This window comes from Leiobunum rupestre, chromosome 8 (assembly GCF_980474605.1).
Source record: "Leiobunum rupestre chromosome 8, qqLeiRupe1.1.hap1, whole genome shotgun sequence".
Classification (NCBI taxonomy): Eukaryota; Metazoa; Arthropoda; class Arachnida; order Opiliones; family Sclerosomatidae; genus Leiobunum; species Leiobunum rupestre.
In genome coordinates, this window is record NC_143391.1 from 33676382 (window position 1) to 33692297 (window position 15916).

General features: G+C 36.9%; 1 protein-coding gene across 1 annotated transcript in view; it reads right to left on the reverse strand.

Annotated features, from left to right (window-relative positions):
* The window catches only part of pnt (ETS transcription factor pointed), a 48694-nt gene extending 33711 nt beyond the window's left edge, over positions 1–14983 (reverse strand). The window contains exons 1-3 of the mRNA XM_090156244.1: positions 14494–14983; positions 14158–14275; positions 4771–4957 (exon numbers count right to left, since the gene is read on the reverse strand). Coding sequence (XP_090012370.1) covers positions 4771–4957; positions 14158–14262 — 292 coding nt within the window. The 5' untranslated portion in view covers positions 14263–14275; positions 14494–14983. The remainder of the gene's footprint in view (positions 1–4770; positions 4958–14157; positions 14276–14493) is intronic.
* Between the last annotated feature and the right edge of the window lie 933 nt (positions 14984–15916).

The following is a 15916-nucleotide window of genomic DNA, read 5'->3' on the forward strand; positions in this document are numbered from 1 at the left end:
CCTATAGGCCCAAACGAAACACTTTCATATTTAAGTATTGATATAGAATTTTTATTGAGCGAAATTACAGTAAAGGCTGGGTGACCACAGAAAACTCAAAATCTTATGGGAATTTTGTAGTTGATTTATAGGCTTTTATTCTTACAGCACCCCCCCCTCAAATATTTTATATGAAAAAAGGATTATATTTCCAAAAAATATAGGACTTTTATAAATTATAGGATTTTATAGGACTGTACATGTCATTTAATTTACTAACTTTATGCATTTAAAAACCAAATCTATATTTAGTGAAATAAATAGAAACTATTTAACCATTTTATCACAAAAATATATTAGTAACCATGTTAACAATAACAAAAGTATAGACTAGAATGACTTTGTAAAGGAATTTATCCTATAACTAAATCTAGCAATCTAACCGAGTGGCGGGATTCGAAATGAACAAAATATCCAAATTATAGGATTTTATATGACGTTTTGGGAATATGCTAAAAATATAGGATGTTATAGAACATTTTCAAAACTATATGATTTCATAGGAATTATAGGGCCTATGGGGTCCCTGATCTTATTACACGTAATTTAAGCAAAAGTAAATGAGCGGAAGTTATCGAAATGCACGTTAAATGACAGTTGTTATTCAAACTTTGTTTTTCACGAAATTTTTATTTTAAAATTATGGATGTTCACTGATCCCAAGTTTACAACTGGCAGTAATTTTTTTTTACGGTTTCCTCTCATATCCGCTTGGGGGCGATAACAAAAATTCGGCTTCAACGACTTGTTAGCGCGGGAAATTTAAAAACTGGGAATTTTCTTAATTGTTTTATTACGCTTGCTTTGCAACGGGATGCCCAAATAACGAAAAATAATAACACTGACAACGTAAGTTTATATCATTTTAGCTTCAAAGAAAAAAAGGTAACAAAACAATTTTACACATTACAAAAACATTTAAAAAAAAGTGGGTCTAGCCAAAAAAATATAGATTTTCTGAATTCGCAAAATCGAAACAATAACAACGTTTCTTTCTTACGCAGGTAACGAGAAAACGAAAAAATGAACGTCTTGTTTTAATAAAACGATTGTGATTATATTATTTAGAGAAATAAGTGTTTCGGAGGATTCGCGACTGCAGCCCGAATCCTGGCTTTCTCGGAATAGATTTTGGCGCTTTTCATTGTGCGAAATCGCGCGGCGTACCATCAAGGTTGAAAACGAAAATTGCGTGTTTCTAAAGGCCCCTCCCTCCCATTTTAAACGAACAGGGCTAGATTCGAACGAAAATGTTCAGAAAAATAAAATCCATTACCTCTATTTTTCGAAAAGAATTAAATCAAGATATGTTGCTGCGCACATACATTATACCTTTATAATAAATTTACTGTTCTAGTGAAAATGGTATGGTGTTACTTTGATTTATATTAATTGTATTAAAAGGTGTACTTCATTTTTAAAGTAAAAGTTTAACATTTTATCAAAGATTTCCGAATTATTGATTTTATCAAACAAAACCTAGAATTTGAAATTGGTACTAAAAACATCAATCGATATTTTGCAATAATAGGTTGAATAAAAAATAGTTTCATTTACAGAATTGTAGCCCCCTCCTCATTTTGATGGATAAAAAAAAGCACTTAACACTTCTATTTCGAAAGCGGATCGTTCATACAATGAGACATTAAAAATAGATTTGTGCTGACATCAAACGTTAAAGAAGACTACCTCGCCTTCAATACTCAAATATTTAACTTTCACAATGAGGGTTCTAACTTAAGATGGCGCCACCCAACACTAACGGGGATTTTCCCTTTCGACGTAATAAAGGCGAGCGACGCATGCGCCATGGCATATTATTAATAGGGTTGCCACATTATTTTCAGTTTCAAATTCCCTGTTTTCCCCGACTTTTTAAATGCAATTTGTTTTTACTTTTATCAGAAATTAATACATTTGTAAGGAAATAAATGATAATTATAGAATTTGCCATAGATCTAGAGTAAAATTACCTTCAAAAAGTGTCAAGATAAAATTGAATTCCCTGACGTTCAACAAATTCTTAAAATTCCCTAGGACCTTTTAGGCCCATTTTTAAATTCCCTGACGTGTGTGCAATTTGATATGAAAGATGGCGCTTATAGGCGACGGAGAAGATACTTTTGAAGGGGTGACGCCTTTAGAAATAGATTTTTAAATACTCGAAGTCTTACTAGATGGCGCCATCAGTCAGAAAAGTAAAAAGTTAAACTCTCTAAAAAGTGCGAAAAATGTGATTATTTTTAAGCAATTTTTTTAACTTTGTTTATAGTTTTTACAAAACACGTTTTTGAAAAAGTCTTAGCTGTAGTGCTTTATGAAAAGGATCTAGTATACACGAAAACAAGTAAATCGAACCTCTAAAAATTGGTTTTCGCATAAGCAATTTTCGAAGCTCTATTTCCATTGTAAAACAGTTTTGACACAACAGATTATCTGGAGTGATATTATTCCGAAGCCCTATTTAAACTCCCAATTATTTAATTAAGGGGGTTAGAGACGACTATCGAAGTAGGTTGTCCGATGACAGCTGGGTAACTTTGTCGCAAATGAAAAGGCTAATTAAACATCCCAGCACAATTATCCGAGATTTTTGAATTGAAAATGAAGAAGTGTTCGGGTTATTATAGAGCAAAGCGTGCGTTTAACAAACATCTGTTACGCAGTAAAATGAGCTTTACGAAAGTCCTAGAATTAGAAAATGTAAACGGGAAAAACGATGTGCTTTCAATATCAGGGTTGGCAAGAACCAGACTGGTTTAAATCGGTTTTAACCACCGAAAAAAACCATGGTTAAAACCACTTTTTTTATTAAAAAATAGAGAAAATAATTAGAAATATTGAAAATTTAAATACTATTTATTTCAAATTAAAAAAGCAGAATATAATATTTTGCATATTTTTATTCCAAAACGAAACTAAAACTTAACCTTCACTTTTTGTCGTCCGCTACGTTGTCTCACGAAGTAATGAGGGCTAGATATAAGCAATTGGGGGATTTAAAATTCATATTGCGCGTGAAAATACGCCGCCATGTTAGGGTATAAAAGCGGGTAAATAAGCCGCTAAACCTCACAATGTAAAGGTACTGTAACGCGCAAAAACGTAATTTTGAAATCAGTCAATTTGAGCTAGATATAAGCAATTTGAGCATTTTTTTTTATTAGTGGCTTTAACTGGTTTAAACCACCGGTTACGAACATACTGGATTTTTTAATTTAAAAAGAGTCGGTTTTTTCTAACCCTGGATTTCTTTCACAACAGCAGAAATCAAATGGCATATATAATTATAAAACTGAAACATCGCTGGCTTAGCGGTATAGGGTGTATTCTCGTGACGTCATAATCGCTGTAGTGGAAGGCTAGTGTCATCCCCTTTCCCCCATAGCTATCTACCTTAGAGCAATGGCCGCCATCTTCTCGTGAATACCACCTATAGCATGCCACGCTTTCTAACGACTGAAGATTACCAAATAAATTATTACGTAAAAAACGTTATTTTTAATTTGAAACGCAAAATTATTATTACTAAGAGTTCATCTTGTACGCTCGGTAATTAAGAGATTTTAAATTACACGCTTAAAGGTACGAAAAATATTAGTTTTTTCGTCAGAAAATTAGTTCTACTGCGCCTAATCTACGGATCGTCGCGACATCTACTAGCTAGTATATAAAATAAAATTTATTTACAATAGTAGGTTCCTATGGCTACGACCTATTTTGATTGTTTTAACTTCGTATTTCTTTATTTAATCTTGTTAAATTATTTTGATGGTAATATTTTTGATTAGCGCGCCTAGTGTGAAGGCTTCACTACAATTACACCAACCCGATTGTTACCATGGTTACGTCATATTTGACGTCATCCACTAACTATAGTAGCCTTTAATTGATAATTATTCTACAGCGTTTAAATTCCAAAAAAAGCGCGCCAAAATGTGTCAAAACACAGGTCAAGACTAAAAATACGACCAAGCGAGTCAAAAATCCAAACAAACCCGATAAAACCAGAAAAAATTAACCCCCCGACAAAACCGTTCAAAAATCCGAAAAACATTTGAATCGGTCGAAAATCCGAAGAATATTACACCAAACCGGTCGACAATACAAAAAAATAGGCAAAACCGGCCGACAATCCAAAAAAAAATAGGCAAAACCGGTCGACAATCCAAAAAAAATAGGCAAAACCGGTCGACAATCCAAAACAAAATAGGCAAAACCGGTCGACAATCCAAAAAAATAGGCAAAACCGGTCGACAATCCAAAAAAAATAGGCAAAACCGGTCGGCAATCCAAAAAAATAGGCAAAACCGGTCGGCAATCCAAAAAAATAGGCAAAACCGGCCGACAATCCAAAAAAAATTGGCAAAACCGGTCGACAATCCAAAAAAAATTGGCAAAACCGGTCGACAATCCAAAATAAATTGGCAAAACCGGTCGACAATCCAAAAAAAATAGGCAAAACCGGCCGACAATCCAAAAAAATAGGCAAAACCGGTCGACAATCCAAAAATTTGGCAAAACCGTCTAAAAATAAAAAAACCCGACTAAAAATAAAAACCAGATAAAATCTCAAAACTTAAAAATTCCGAAACAATCAACCACATCGTTACAAATCACAAACAAACGTTTAAAATTTGGTCGCCCTTATAGTGGCATCGCGGATTCGACTAAATCCCAATGGATAAAGAAAAGAGACGTCAGAAGAGAGCGAGAAGATGGATTACTCACCGAGAGAGCTCTCCTCCGAGAGATCGCTGATGGAGGGCACTTTCTGCATGGATCCCAGAGATCGGGACGGAGGCAGCAGAGCGTCCTTGGCGCCTCGCCGCCCGCCGATCTCCAGCTTGATGGCATCGGCCGGGATCAGGTCTCGGGCGTCGTGCGAGGAAGGCGAGTAGTCCGATTCGAACTTAATCTGCGGAGACAAAAGGAAGCGAAATAAAGATCGGATCAAAGGAAACCGAAAGAATTGAATACAATAAAAGCCCCTCCCATCATCACCAGTGATTTATCATCATCTTCAATAATAATAATAATGGGTACACGAGGATTAAACCAAATAAAAACGTTTTGGGTTAATCCCGGATAAGAAACGAAATTTGCCCAAAAATAAGATAAAACTGGTGAGGCTTATGGGCTAAAATAATATATTTTTTAAAATTATAGTATATTTTATTTTACTTTATTTTATATATTTCTATGGACAAATAAGAAATATTTATGCAAACCTCAATACTAATTCTACATCAAATTTTCGATAGATCAGGGTTGAAAAAAAACCCCTTTTGTTTTAAGAAAAACCCAAAAAAAAAAACGGTTTTTTGGTTTAAACACAGTTTTTTTTGGTTTAAATCAAACAGGTTTTTTGATTTAAATCAGGTTTTATTTTACTTTTAATCTATTTTTCGCTTTTGTTTAACCGTGCATACATATTAGCAATCAACTAAAAATTAATAAGAGTATTTTTACAAGTCTAACGTGACCAGATCAAAGTTTTAGTTTCCTTTTCGATTTTGTATAAATGCAGGGTGACCAGGAAAATGCCTCGAAAATTTAATATACGAAAAACCATAAGCAAAAATAAGGATTATTATCGAAAAACAGTAGATAAAATAAAGTGAAATAAAGGATGAAGAAGGGTACACTATGACGGAATGTATTCAGGTTATATATTACATGAGAAAACCCAAGGAATTTATGTGGTCACCTCGTAAATGTCTTAGAAATGTTATAATTTCGGTAAGATAATATTTAGTTAATTAAAAAAAACAAATGATAAAAAAGTCACTTAGTTTAAACCATGGTTTAAACAGTCAGCCTTACGATAGATTAATTTTGATTGATACTGTTTGTTTGATAAGTGCAAGGCTGCTAAAGTGATCTTATAAATTAAAAATAATTCATTATCAAAATCTCCGTAATACCAGCGTGTTAACCTTACAAGATGATAAAATTAGATTACGTTTAAAACCAAAACAGTTGCTACGAATTAAAAGTCAAAAAGTTCCTCATCCGATTCATTTCTGTATAATTTTTCTATCGTTCGCATTCTTATAGTCGGTATAAATTTAGAAAGACACACTCAGCACAGACGCACGTAGGAGGCAAAACCATATCAATAAACCAGCTGTGATAATCCATCGTCTACCAGCCGGTATGCAAATAAGATATAAACAAAGCTAACATTTACTTTAAATAATATATCCAGAATGAAAAATACCCCATCGCGGTCCAAACTGTAGAAATATCACAACAAAGTCATTCTAAGATTTCTACAAGTCGGTAGTTTCGGGGGGAGGGGTGGCGAGGAAGAGCAGGTGCTATCCAGAGGAGGACATCGATGGTCCGCGGAAAAAAATTGATCGGACAAAAGCGATACTTTTAAAGGCCTTGGAATCGGTTGGCGTGCCAGCAGGCCGATGATCGGCGCGGGGAAAAAAGGCAAAAAGCGTCTAGTCTGGGACGCGCATAAAACCCATACGGCAGAGCTCGGAGAGAAAAAAAGGTATGATTAGAGCTTGTCAAAACTGGGAACCGGGTAAAAAGACTTCAGCGCCGCGGAAAAAAGGCAGCGTGGCGAGAAGTCTGTGGGAAAAATCCACCGATCGACGGGATCGGAGCCCGACGGGGAGGAGGGGGAAAGGTATTAAAAACCTTGGAGCCCAAACGGGGGATGCGCGTCGAACGCTGGAAAATCATCCCCCCCCGTCTCCGCGTATAGCTCACCCCCACCCGGTCAGGGATCAAAGGACGTTGCTACTTGACTGCGTAGTTAAAGGCGGGATAGTATTACCAGCCCGGTGGTACCGGTGGTTATTGGTCCTCAGCTGATGTCTTTTACAAACGCGGCCACCGATACTATAACTCCGGGCCGAGTCGGTGCCCGCGAAACGCAACTTGAGAGCGGCTTAAGAGTAATCAGGCGCCTTTCGAAGGCATCTCTGCAGCGGGGGATGGAAATCTCCCCTCGCCGATGAAGAAGGGACTATATTTAGGAACCTTCGGCGGGGATCAACAAGCCACAGCACCGTGGGAATTCGTCTAGTTCTTCTAGATTCGCTCATTTACAACCTACATTTACACCCAAAGATTTCTCCCCACTCTCTTTCGACATCTACTGTAGTACTTTAAGTACCACATGATTTATAAATATCAGGGTTAGTTCATTATTGACTGTAACCAAAAGTAGATAATATAGCTCTTACGATAGAAGTAGCTATCTTCCAGTACCACATGATTTGCAAATATCAGGGTTAGTTCATTATTGACTATAACCAGAAGTCAGGGCTCCCACAAAAATTTGGATTTTAATGAAAAAGGGACATTTTTCGCGCTAAAAATAGGGTAAAATATGGACAGGGCTAGTTCATTATTGATTATAACCAGAAGTATATATTATCTTAATTATGAGATAAACTACCTATTTCCCTATACAGCTATTCGCCTGAAATCATGATGATTTTTCAAAATTATTTTCATAAGAAAACAATTATACGTCATATTAAAGTTTTTAAAGCTATTTTATAGATAAAACAGGGGCGTAGGAACCGGGAGGGGCAGGGGAGGCAATGCCCCTCCCTAGAATTTTGCTGAGAGGGGCAACTAATGTTATTGCCCCCTCCAACATTTTGGTCAGTTGAAATTTTCAAAAGGCTCAAATTATCATTTTAAAAGCATATACAGTTTATAGAACCTCAACTGTGTTTAAATTTCAGTCTTTTCCCGTCAATTTACGTAGTAGTAACATGTACACACGCATTCGGAGAAGCTACACTCCATTAAAAATTAAAAACATTCTCCAGACTCCTTTTCGTTTCTCTTTGCCCCTTCAACTTCTAGAACGTTCCTACGCCCCTGAGATAAAATATGATATATTAATAAGTAAAATATCCTTTTGTAATGAAATTTTAACATGTTGAACTATGGTTCGACTTCAAAAAGATACATAGTTATATTTTTAACCATCCTAAATGGATACTTCACTGATAAGGGTGTTATAATGTACTTCTGTTATAACGACATCGGGATAAGAATTCCATCGAATTATCAAGCGACAAAAACAATGCTTTCGCGGAAGATTTATGGTCGTGTTATTTATGTAGGGTCATATATAGTGGTCTTAGCTTCAGTCATAAATTGTACTAAATCCAAAGTATTTCTTTACATAAAGCTTAAAAGAAAATTAAGTAAATTACAGAAAACAATTTTAATTTTCTTTTGGAAAAGGAAATACGTTAGACATTTCTTCCGTACCGCTAACGAATATCCAAAAATGCGAAAAATGTTTGACAATAAAGGAAATAAGTGGTTCTTACTCAGGGTTCGTACGAAAATTTCTTATCTAATATCCCTGGCTTTTCCAGGTTATCCCTGACCAATTTTTGCCAATATTTTTTTTATTTTAGTTCAAAAATTCTTTGTTTTGCGTGGGGTTTGGTTGACTAACTAAAATCCCTGACTTTCTACGAAATTATTTAAATCCCTGACATTTTTCCTCCATTTTACAGATCCCTGTTCTCCAGGTTATCCAGGTTCTATACGAACCCCTGTTACACCTTATTATTCAATCAGTCTACAAAATTTCCTGAAAAACAGATTCTGGTAAATCCAAAGTAAAACATTCCTACAGTTAAAAGGTATAAAGTTAAAGAAGAAATTTATACATTTATGGTGGATCGCTTAATTTGTTATATTTGCAACCAGATACAACAGAAGCCAATAGTAAATGGCGCTAGTTACGTTCAAATTAAGTCGTAGGGCATGTTACCAGATTGGTTGGTTTAATTTTAGTCAGATATTTCAGTGGCTTTTAATTACCAAATCGTTTTTGACCAGGGTTGGTCGATAATTATCGATGGATAATTATCAATGATAATTATCACGATAATTATCGATATTTTTCCGATGAAAAAATCATGATAATTATCGAATTAAATTAAAATCTCTGAAAACAGTTTTTAAAGTTTAATTTAATAATTTTGAAAGCAATATAGAGCAGTATTAAGTATTTATGACATTTATGCTCGCATTTATGTAATGTTTACAACTATCCAAAATGTATTTTATCAAATTTTAAACTTTAAAATTTGAAATTGTTTCGAAACTTGAAAAGGTAATCTTGTTAATTCATCGGAATCATCGTTAAATTTTACAACTTAAATTCCAAATATTCATAATTATCAAAAAAATACGATATTTATCCAAATAATCCGATAGTTATCCAAATAATCGGATAATTATCAAATGATCGGATAATTATCAAAAAATCCGATAATTATCGTATAAATCGGATTTTTTGATTTTTCCCGAAAAAATCCGATTTTTTGCCAACCCTGTTTTTGACAATTTTAAAGTATGGTTGCTTTTCTTTCAATATAAAAGTTGTAATTTTAAAAATAGGAGAGGCTCGGGTACATCCAGAAGAGAGAGAAGAGTTAATTTGGGTCCTCACTCGGTAGCGGTCATCTACCTCCTCATGAACCCTATAAATCCTATACCTCTACAGAAATACGAAAAGATAATATATCTGTAGAAAAACGCAATCGCCATAAAGCACCGAAAAGTTTTAATGTCATATTTTGAATAATAACCGTCTTTTATCGAAATTTGATAAACCTTGGGGCTATCGTAACTAGAGAACGATACAGACACTAGCCGAAAGAATTATTTTCTCAATAAAAATTTCCAACTCCCCTCCACGCGAATTTTTATCAACGACCCTAGATATCATTTCATTAGAATCAGCCTATGGCAGCCCGAGTTTTAGCGACATCTAATGACATATTCACGCCCTTTGGGCTTCGCTATCATATCGCACGGAGGACAGCGGACAATCGCGACGAACCAATTACGGAGCGCCGTTGACGTGTTCTGGTCGCGGGGCTCGATGTGGAAAACTCGAATTGGTAATTAAGACAGTCGGGTTTCGGAGAGTTAATTATAGCGGTGGATGTCGCCAATTTTGTATTCGGAGATATACCACCTTATTAGAAATTGTTTTTGGTTTGTGAACAAAATTCCATTGAAGGGGAAAAAAGATTTCTCAAACTGGTTGTTTCCAGAAATGGAATTTGCTTAACATAAATGCCACGACAGATTTAAGTGTTGAATAGTATACGAGATGTCCGATATTCGTACAAATTCCGTACATTGTAGAGAAAAATAATTTCACAGAGTAGCCACTAAATTTTCCAATTCAAATGCTTTTGTCCCATTGGGTCGATCCTCATTCAACCGAATCCCATTCGACCGACATTTTGTTTGCTCACAAGTGAAAGCGTGAAACCTAACCTAACCTAAACTAAGTTAAAACCTAAACTAACCTTACCTAACCTACTTCGATTTGGATAGGTAAAAATATTCTATAAACGTTTTCGAATAAATGGGATTCGACCCAATGGGATTGTAAAATTAGAATTCGATCAATTGGGAAAGTATATTTTTTGATTCGATCCATTGGGAATTCGACCCAATAGGATTCTATCCAACGGGAATATACCATTCAAATTCCCTGTTTTCCCTGACTTTTAAGGCGAAATTTTTTATGTTATATCTTACTTCAGAAGTTCATAAATTTAAACGGACTTATATTTCAGCAAAAAGGTTATTGCAATGTGGAAAAAAAATTAGCCAAACTTTTCAAGGAAATAAATGATAATCATAGGATTGGTCATAGATCTAGAGTTAAATTACCTTCAAAAAGTGTCAAGATAAAATTTAATTCACTGACTTTTCCCTGAAAATTTAAAAATTCTTAAAATTCCCCACTTTTTAGGCTCATTTTTAAATTATCTGGCTTTACACTTATTTACATTACACGTGGCAACCCTGTTTAAATATAAATCTTGGAATCAACTTGAAAACCGCGAAATCGACAATAATTAGTTTCAAAATCTCTAAATCAACACTAAAATCACGCTTCAAAATATCAAAAATCAGTTTCGATTGTTGAAATCCCTTTTAAATTCAAAATCCCGACCACAAAATTTGCAAATGTCGTACCCCTCGATATTGTTTATATCATAAGTAACATAATAACGATAAGTATGTAAATTAGGAAAAATTCACACGGAACTGATTTTCAGAACTTTTAAGCAGTCTAAGTTTAGTTTTCAGCACAGAGCTCCCTAGTGTAGAAATATGCCCAATGGGAAATATACTAGTACCAAGGACGATAACACGCTACTCAGTCCGAATGCAAGTCCAAGTTGGAGCTTTACGACAACGTCAGTGTCCAAAAAGGGGGTTCGGTCAGGAAATTAACAATTAAACAATAGGGAATGTCATACTTATTACGTTACTTATGTTTATATTAGTCTATTTGGAGGCAAGGCTTTCTTTGCTATTTTAGAAATTGTACACCACGAAAAGGGTCGGACCAGTTAGGCTTTTCAAAACTGTTTAGGGTGACGGAAATCTGGCTTCAAAATGCGAGTTAAAATTAGAAGTCTATTTACCACCACACTTGAGCCGCTTAGTATTACGCCTCAGTTTGAGGGGACATTTTTCACCGAACCGAAAAACTTTCTTCCTAAGCCCTCTTTGTTTACGATTGCGCGACATATCGTTAAACATAAGTAACGTAATAAGAATAATTACGACAATTAGCTAAAATTAAAACCGAACTGATTTCAGAGTTATTGCGCAATCAATATTCTATTCGGCACAGCGCCCCCTAGTGTCTAAATATGATTAAGTAGAAGAATAATACTACCAAGGGGTTGTACGAAAATTACGATATGAATTTCCCTCACTTTTCCCTGATCATTTTTGTACAATAATTGAAAAGTTTGAAGTAAAATATTGCAAAATATTATGTATTTTTAAAACATCTTTCAAAAACTTTGCCCTGAACATTTGGAAACCATTTCCCCAATTTCCTAAACATTTGGAACCATTTCCCCAACTTCCCTGATCATTTGGAACCATTTCCCCAACTTCCTTGATCATTTGGAACCATTTCCCCAAACTTCCCTGATCATTTGGAACCATTCCCCCAACTTCCCTGACTTTTTGAAACCATTTTCCAATTCCCTGGCTTATTCAGGTCGTGTACGAGCCCTATACCATAATTAATGAAAAACAAGGCCACCGATGGCGCTACAATCGCCATAAAGGGATTACCGAACGCTCTCGAATTATTTACACACCAATTAAACTTAGGTAATAGCCATATCGGCAGACGTTTTTCCAATGAAAAGTATTACAAAAATAAACGAAAGTCTAAGTATAAAAATGTCATTATTTGTTTTGAAGGCCTTAGAAGTCAAACGAATTATCTTGGCGGAGGTTATCGAGAGTTCTCGACAAAGTTATCAGGAACAAAGATAAGCGCCTTTATAGTAAAAAGAAAAAATGTCGACCAACTAAAACTACAACGCCAGATAAGAAACACTGATCTTACACCACTTCTAGTAAACTACGATCGGACCATCACAAGGTAGAGGAAGGGAAATAGTATGACATTATAGACGAAATGTCTGACGTGACAGACAAAGAACGATAAATGAGATTTTAAAAAGTTGGGTGTGGCGTTGGAATTTATTTATTAAGCGAATTGTAGATTTTACAACGTACGAATCTCGTGTAAACTGTTTTAATCCTTCCAAGTGTTTCTGAAAAGTACCAGCTGTTTTGAAAAACAGAAGACCGCTCTAGAAAAATTTACAGAGTGCAAAGATCGGTTTTTCCATTTCTTGAAAGAATTCCGTCTTAGTCTGTTGGCGTCTTCCTGGGGCCAAAATGTTTGGGATGGCGGCAGTTGGGATGCCCTCGGGGACCCAAAAACGAAGACGCGACGGGTCGGAGGGGGGAGGGGACATCAATAAGGAAAACGGACACTAGCAGGGGCCAACGCGGCGACGTTGAGACCAGAGGAAAGAACGCCACAAAGAAGAGCCACGGACACCGACCAACTATCATTATTGGCGGAAGGGGATGCAGTCGGGGATGCGATAGCCTACAGCCAGTATATTCTGACGTCATAAGCGGGGTGTCATTCAAAATATCGAGGGGGGAAAACTCCATCAAAGGGAGGGGGGGAGGGGAATTCAAGTTACTTTATTTTTGCTCGCGTAGAGATGGTAAACGCCCCACAAACACAATGGGGGTCATGACTTGGGTTCCAATTTACTTTATTTTACCCCGCTACAGATTCGACTCTTTCCACCCCCCCGTTTTCAATTGAGGACCCCCGATGGTCACCCAACCGTGACATTACCATCCCTCCCCTCCGTAGGCAAAATTTGAGAAGCGATAACATAGGGGTTAACCGATAGTGTAAAAGAAGCTTTAAAGAGGGTAAAGTTTCCGTAGGTTTTACTAACAGCAATCTAAGCCTCGGTTAGCTCGTAAAACAGGATGAAAGAGGGGTTTGTAAGGGGGGGGGGGAGAGACAGGGACGGTAAAAGGCAAATATAATGTTTCTATTTCATGGCGAATTCCCTTCGAAATGCAGTGACGCGTTGTCTACCCATAGCGAGCGGAGACACTTCATGTTGAACGTCTATTATCATACGAAAGTGGGGGAGAAATAGACCCACTGCAAAGTTAATACCCCCACTAGCGAGGGATAATAACGACTCGAAGTGGGGGTTAGAATAGTCCAACGACCACCGCCCCCCCCCCCCCCGGACTACGCAAAAAACCGAAATTGGTAAAAAATATTAAATTGAAAACGACGTTATTCGCCAGAAAGTTAACAACTTACGTTATATTTCGGAAAATGTATGTTGAAATAGTTGGGGTATAGTAATGGGAAATACATCGGAGCCATGTACGAATCGCGTTTGACAATTTGAACTGTTCCCGAAGAGGGTTCGGGGTTACTGAAAGAGTTGGCTAAACTGGAGTCGATTACGTGGGGGAGCGACGAAACATTTCTATTAACTTTAATGTTCTTCTTCCTTATTAACTAGTCAGGGAGAAGCGTTTAGGCCGTCGAAGCCAATTGAACGTAATAGCTACTACGTAAAAAGTAAGCTCTCTCTCTCGAAACCGCGAGGATTTAACCGTGATTGAGACAATGATACACCGCGTTTACTGTATCCCCCGTTTTTGCGCGTATTAAAGCTTTAAAGATAAGTTCAATTAAAGAGAGCCCAAAATTAAACTCACCCTGAGCGTTTTGTCTTTTTTCGTAGACATCTCTTTGTATAAGGCACTCCTGGGGTACAAAGAATTCCGTTCGAAATTGTAGTCGCCGTAGAACTCCAGATCCATTTTATATTATGTGCTGGAAGTATTAAACTTTATATTAAAACCTTTCTTAATTTACCACTTCTCGAAATTCATTCACTTTGTTATTTTAATTTTAAAGATGGTGAAAGTATTCTACATATTTCGGAATTTAGGATTCTTACTGATCTCACGCTTGACATTTGGTAAACATCAGTAGGCCTAGGCTTAGGGTTAACGCTAATCGACGCTAGGATGATAAAGATTTACGCTTACCTAATCTATTTGTGATTTAGATCAGGCTGGGCCGCCTGATTTTGAATTCCAGTATCCAAAATTTTGAACGCAAAGTAGCAGACGACGCTTTCGAATATGGATGGAGTGTTTTCGGTACTTGGGCGCGCGATACGACGCCGCCGAGGCACTCGTAGCGGATTCCTCTCACGACCGAGAAAAAGATGCTCGGAACAGAACCGACGCCTTTTCGGCCGAGAATATCTTCGGCTTGGAATAGTTAACTCGTCGGCGGTACGCGGTAAGAAGGGACTAATTGAATTCGCGGGATTAATTCTTGGAAATCGAACGAACTTAGACGAGATACTGATGGTCGTAGCCGGTAAAACAGACGGACATATCAAAGGAGTCCGTAACGAAATTGACAAAAAGATCGAGGCGAAAGCTTGGCTAAGAAAAGAAGGCAACCATTTCGGGAGACCTTTGGCCCGCGTAGAGGCGTCGAGTAGAACGCGAGAGAGGGGGGCCCCGTTTCTCCGTTGTGAATGGGAACTAAAAGCGACCCTATTGGCTGGCGAATCTTGAATGACGGGGTGGGCGGTCATCAACTCTCTCGTGACGTCACTCCGCCACTCGACGCGGCCTTGCTCCGAACGCCGAGAACGATCATACGCCGGTGTCGAATTTCGTTTCGTTAAAAAACTAGAAATTTTATTTCAAACCCAAAACTCGTTTGGCTCTCTTAAATCGTAAGCTAACAAAAATTACGAACGACTTATTACCGAGACGATAATTACATTTATCGCGTCTCTCTTTCTAAATTAACAGTTGTAATAAAAGATATTTTGCCTCGGATAGTCCAATTTAAAAATAAAATACCAATTAAAAGAAACGACGATGAAGGGGGGTTTAAAACACGAGATTAACACAAGTCATCTTCTTTCTAACATTATTATTTTAGGTACTCCCAATCATAAGGCACTGAACCGGTTTCGACCTTCCCTTCTTGTTTGAAACTCTCACCGCCAGGGTGCGCCTCTTAACACGCTCCTTTCCTGCCAGCGAGCGAGACGAGAAAAAAAAGACATCGATATCCGGCGAAACAACGACGCTAATCAGAATGCGTCTCTACTTTATCGATTAATTAATACAGAAGTTAGAGTGGAAATTAAGCGGGAGAGTTCGGGTTATTGTAAACTTGAACTCTAGGCGACTCGTTGAATGGGTTTTTTGGCGCCAACGATCTCGTACTCTTTTTACTACGCGAAATAAAATATTAGAGATGGCTGACTGAGATAGAACGCGAAAATATTCGCTAAACGACTATTTTATTCGTCTTTACGCTCGGTTTTTGTTGACAATGAAGGCCGTCTCGATGCCAACTATCGTTACGATTAATCTCATCGGATGATCTTTAGAGACTTTTGTTTATAGAAATTGGAATTTTGGGTTAATGAATGAATTC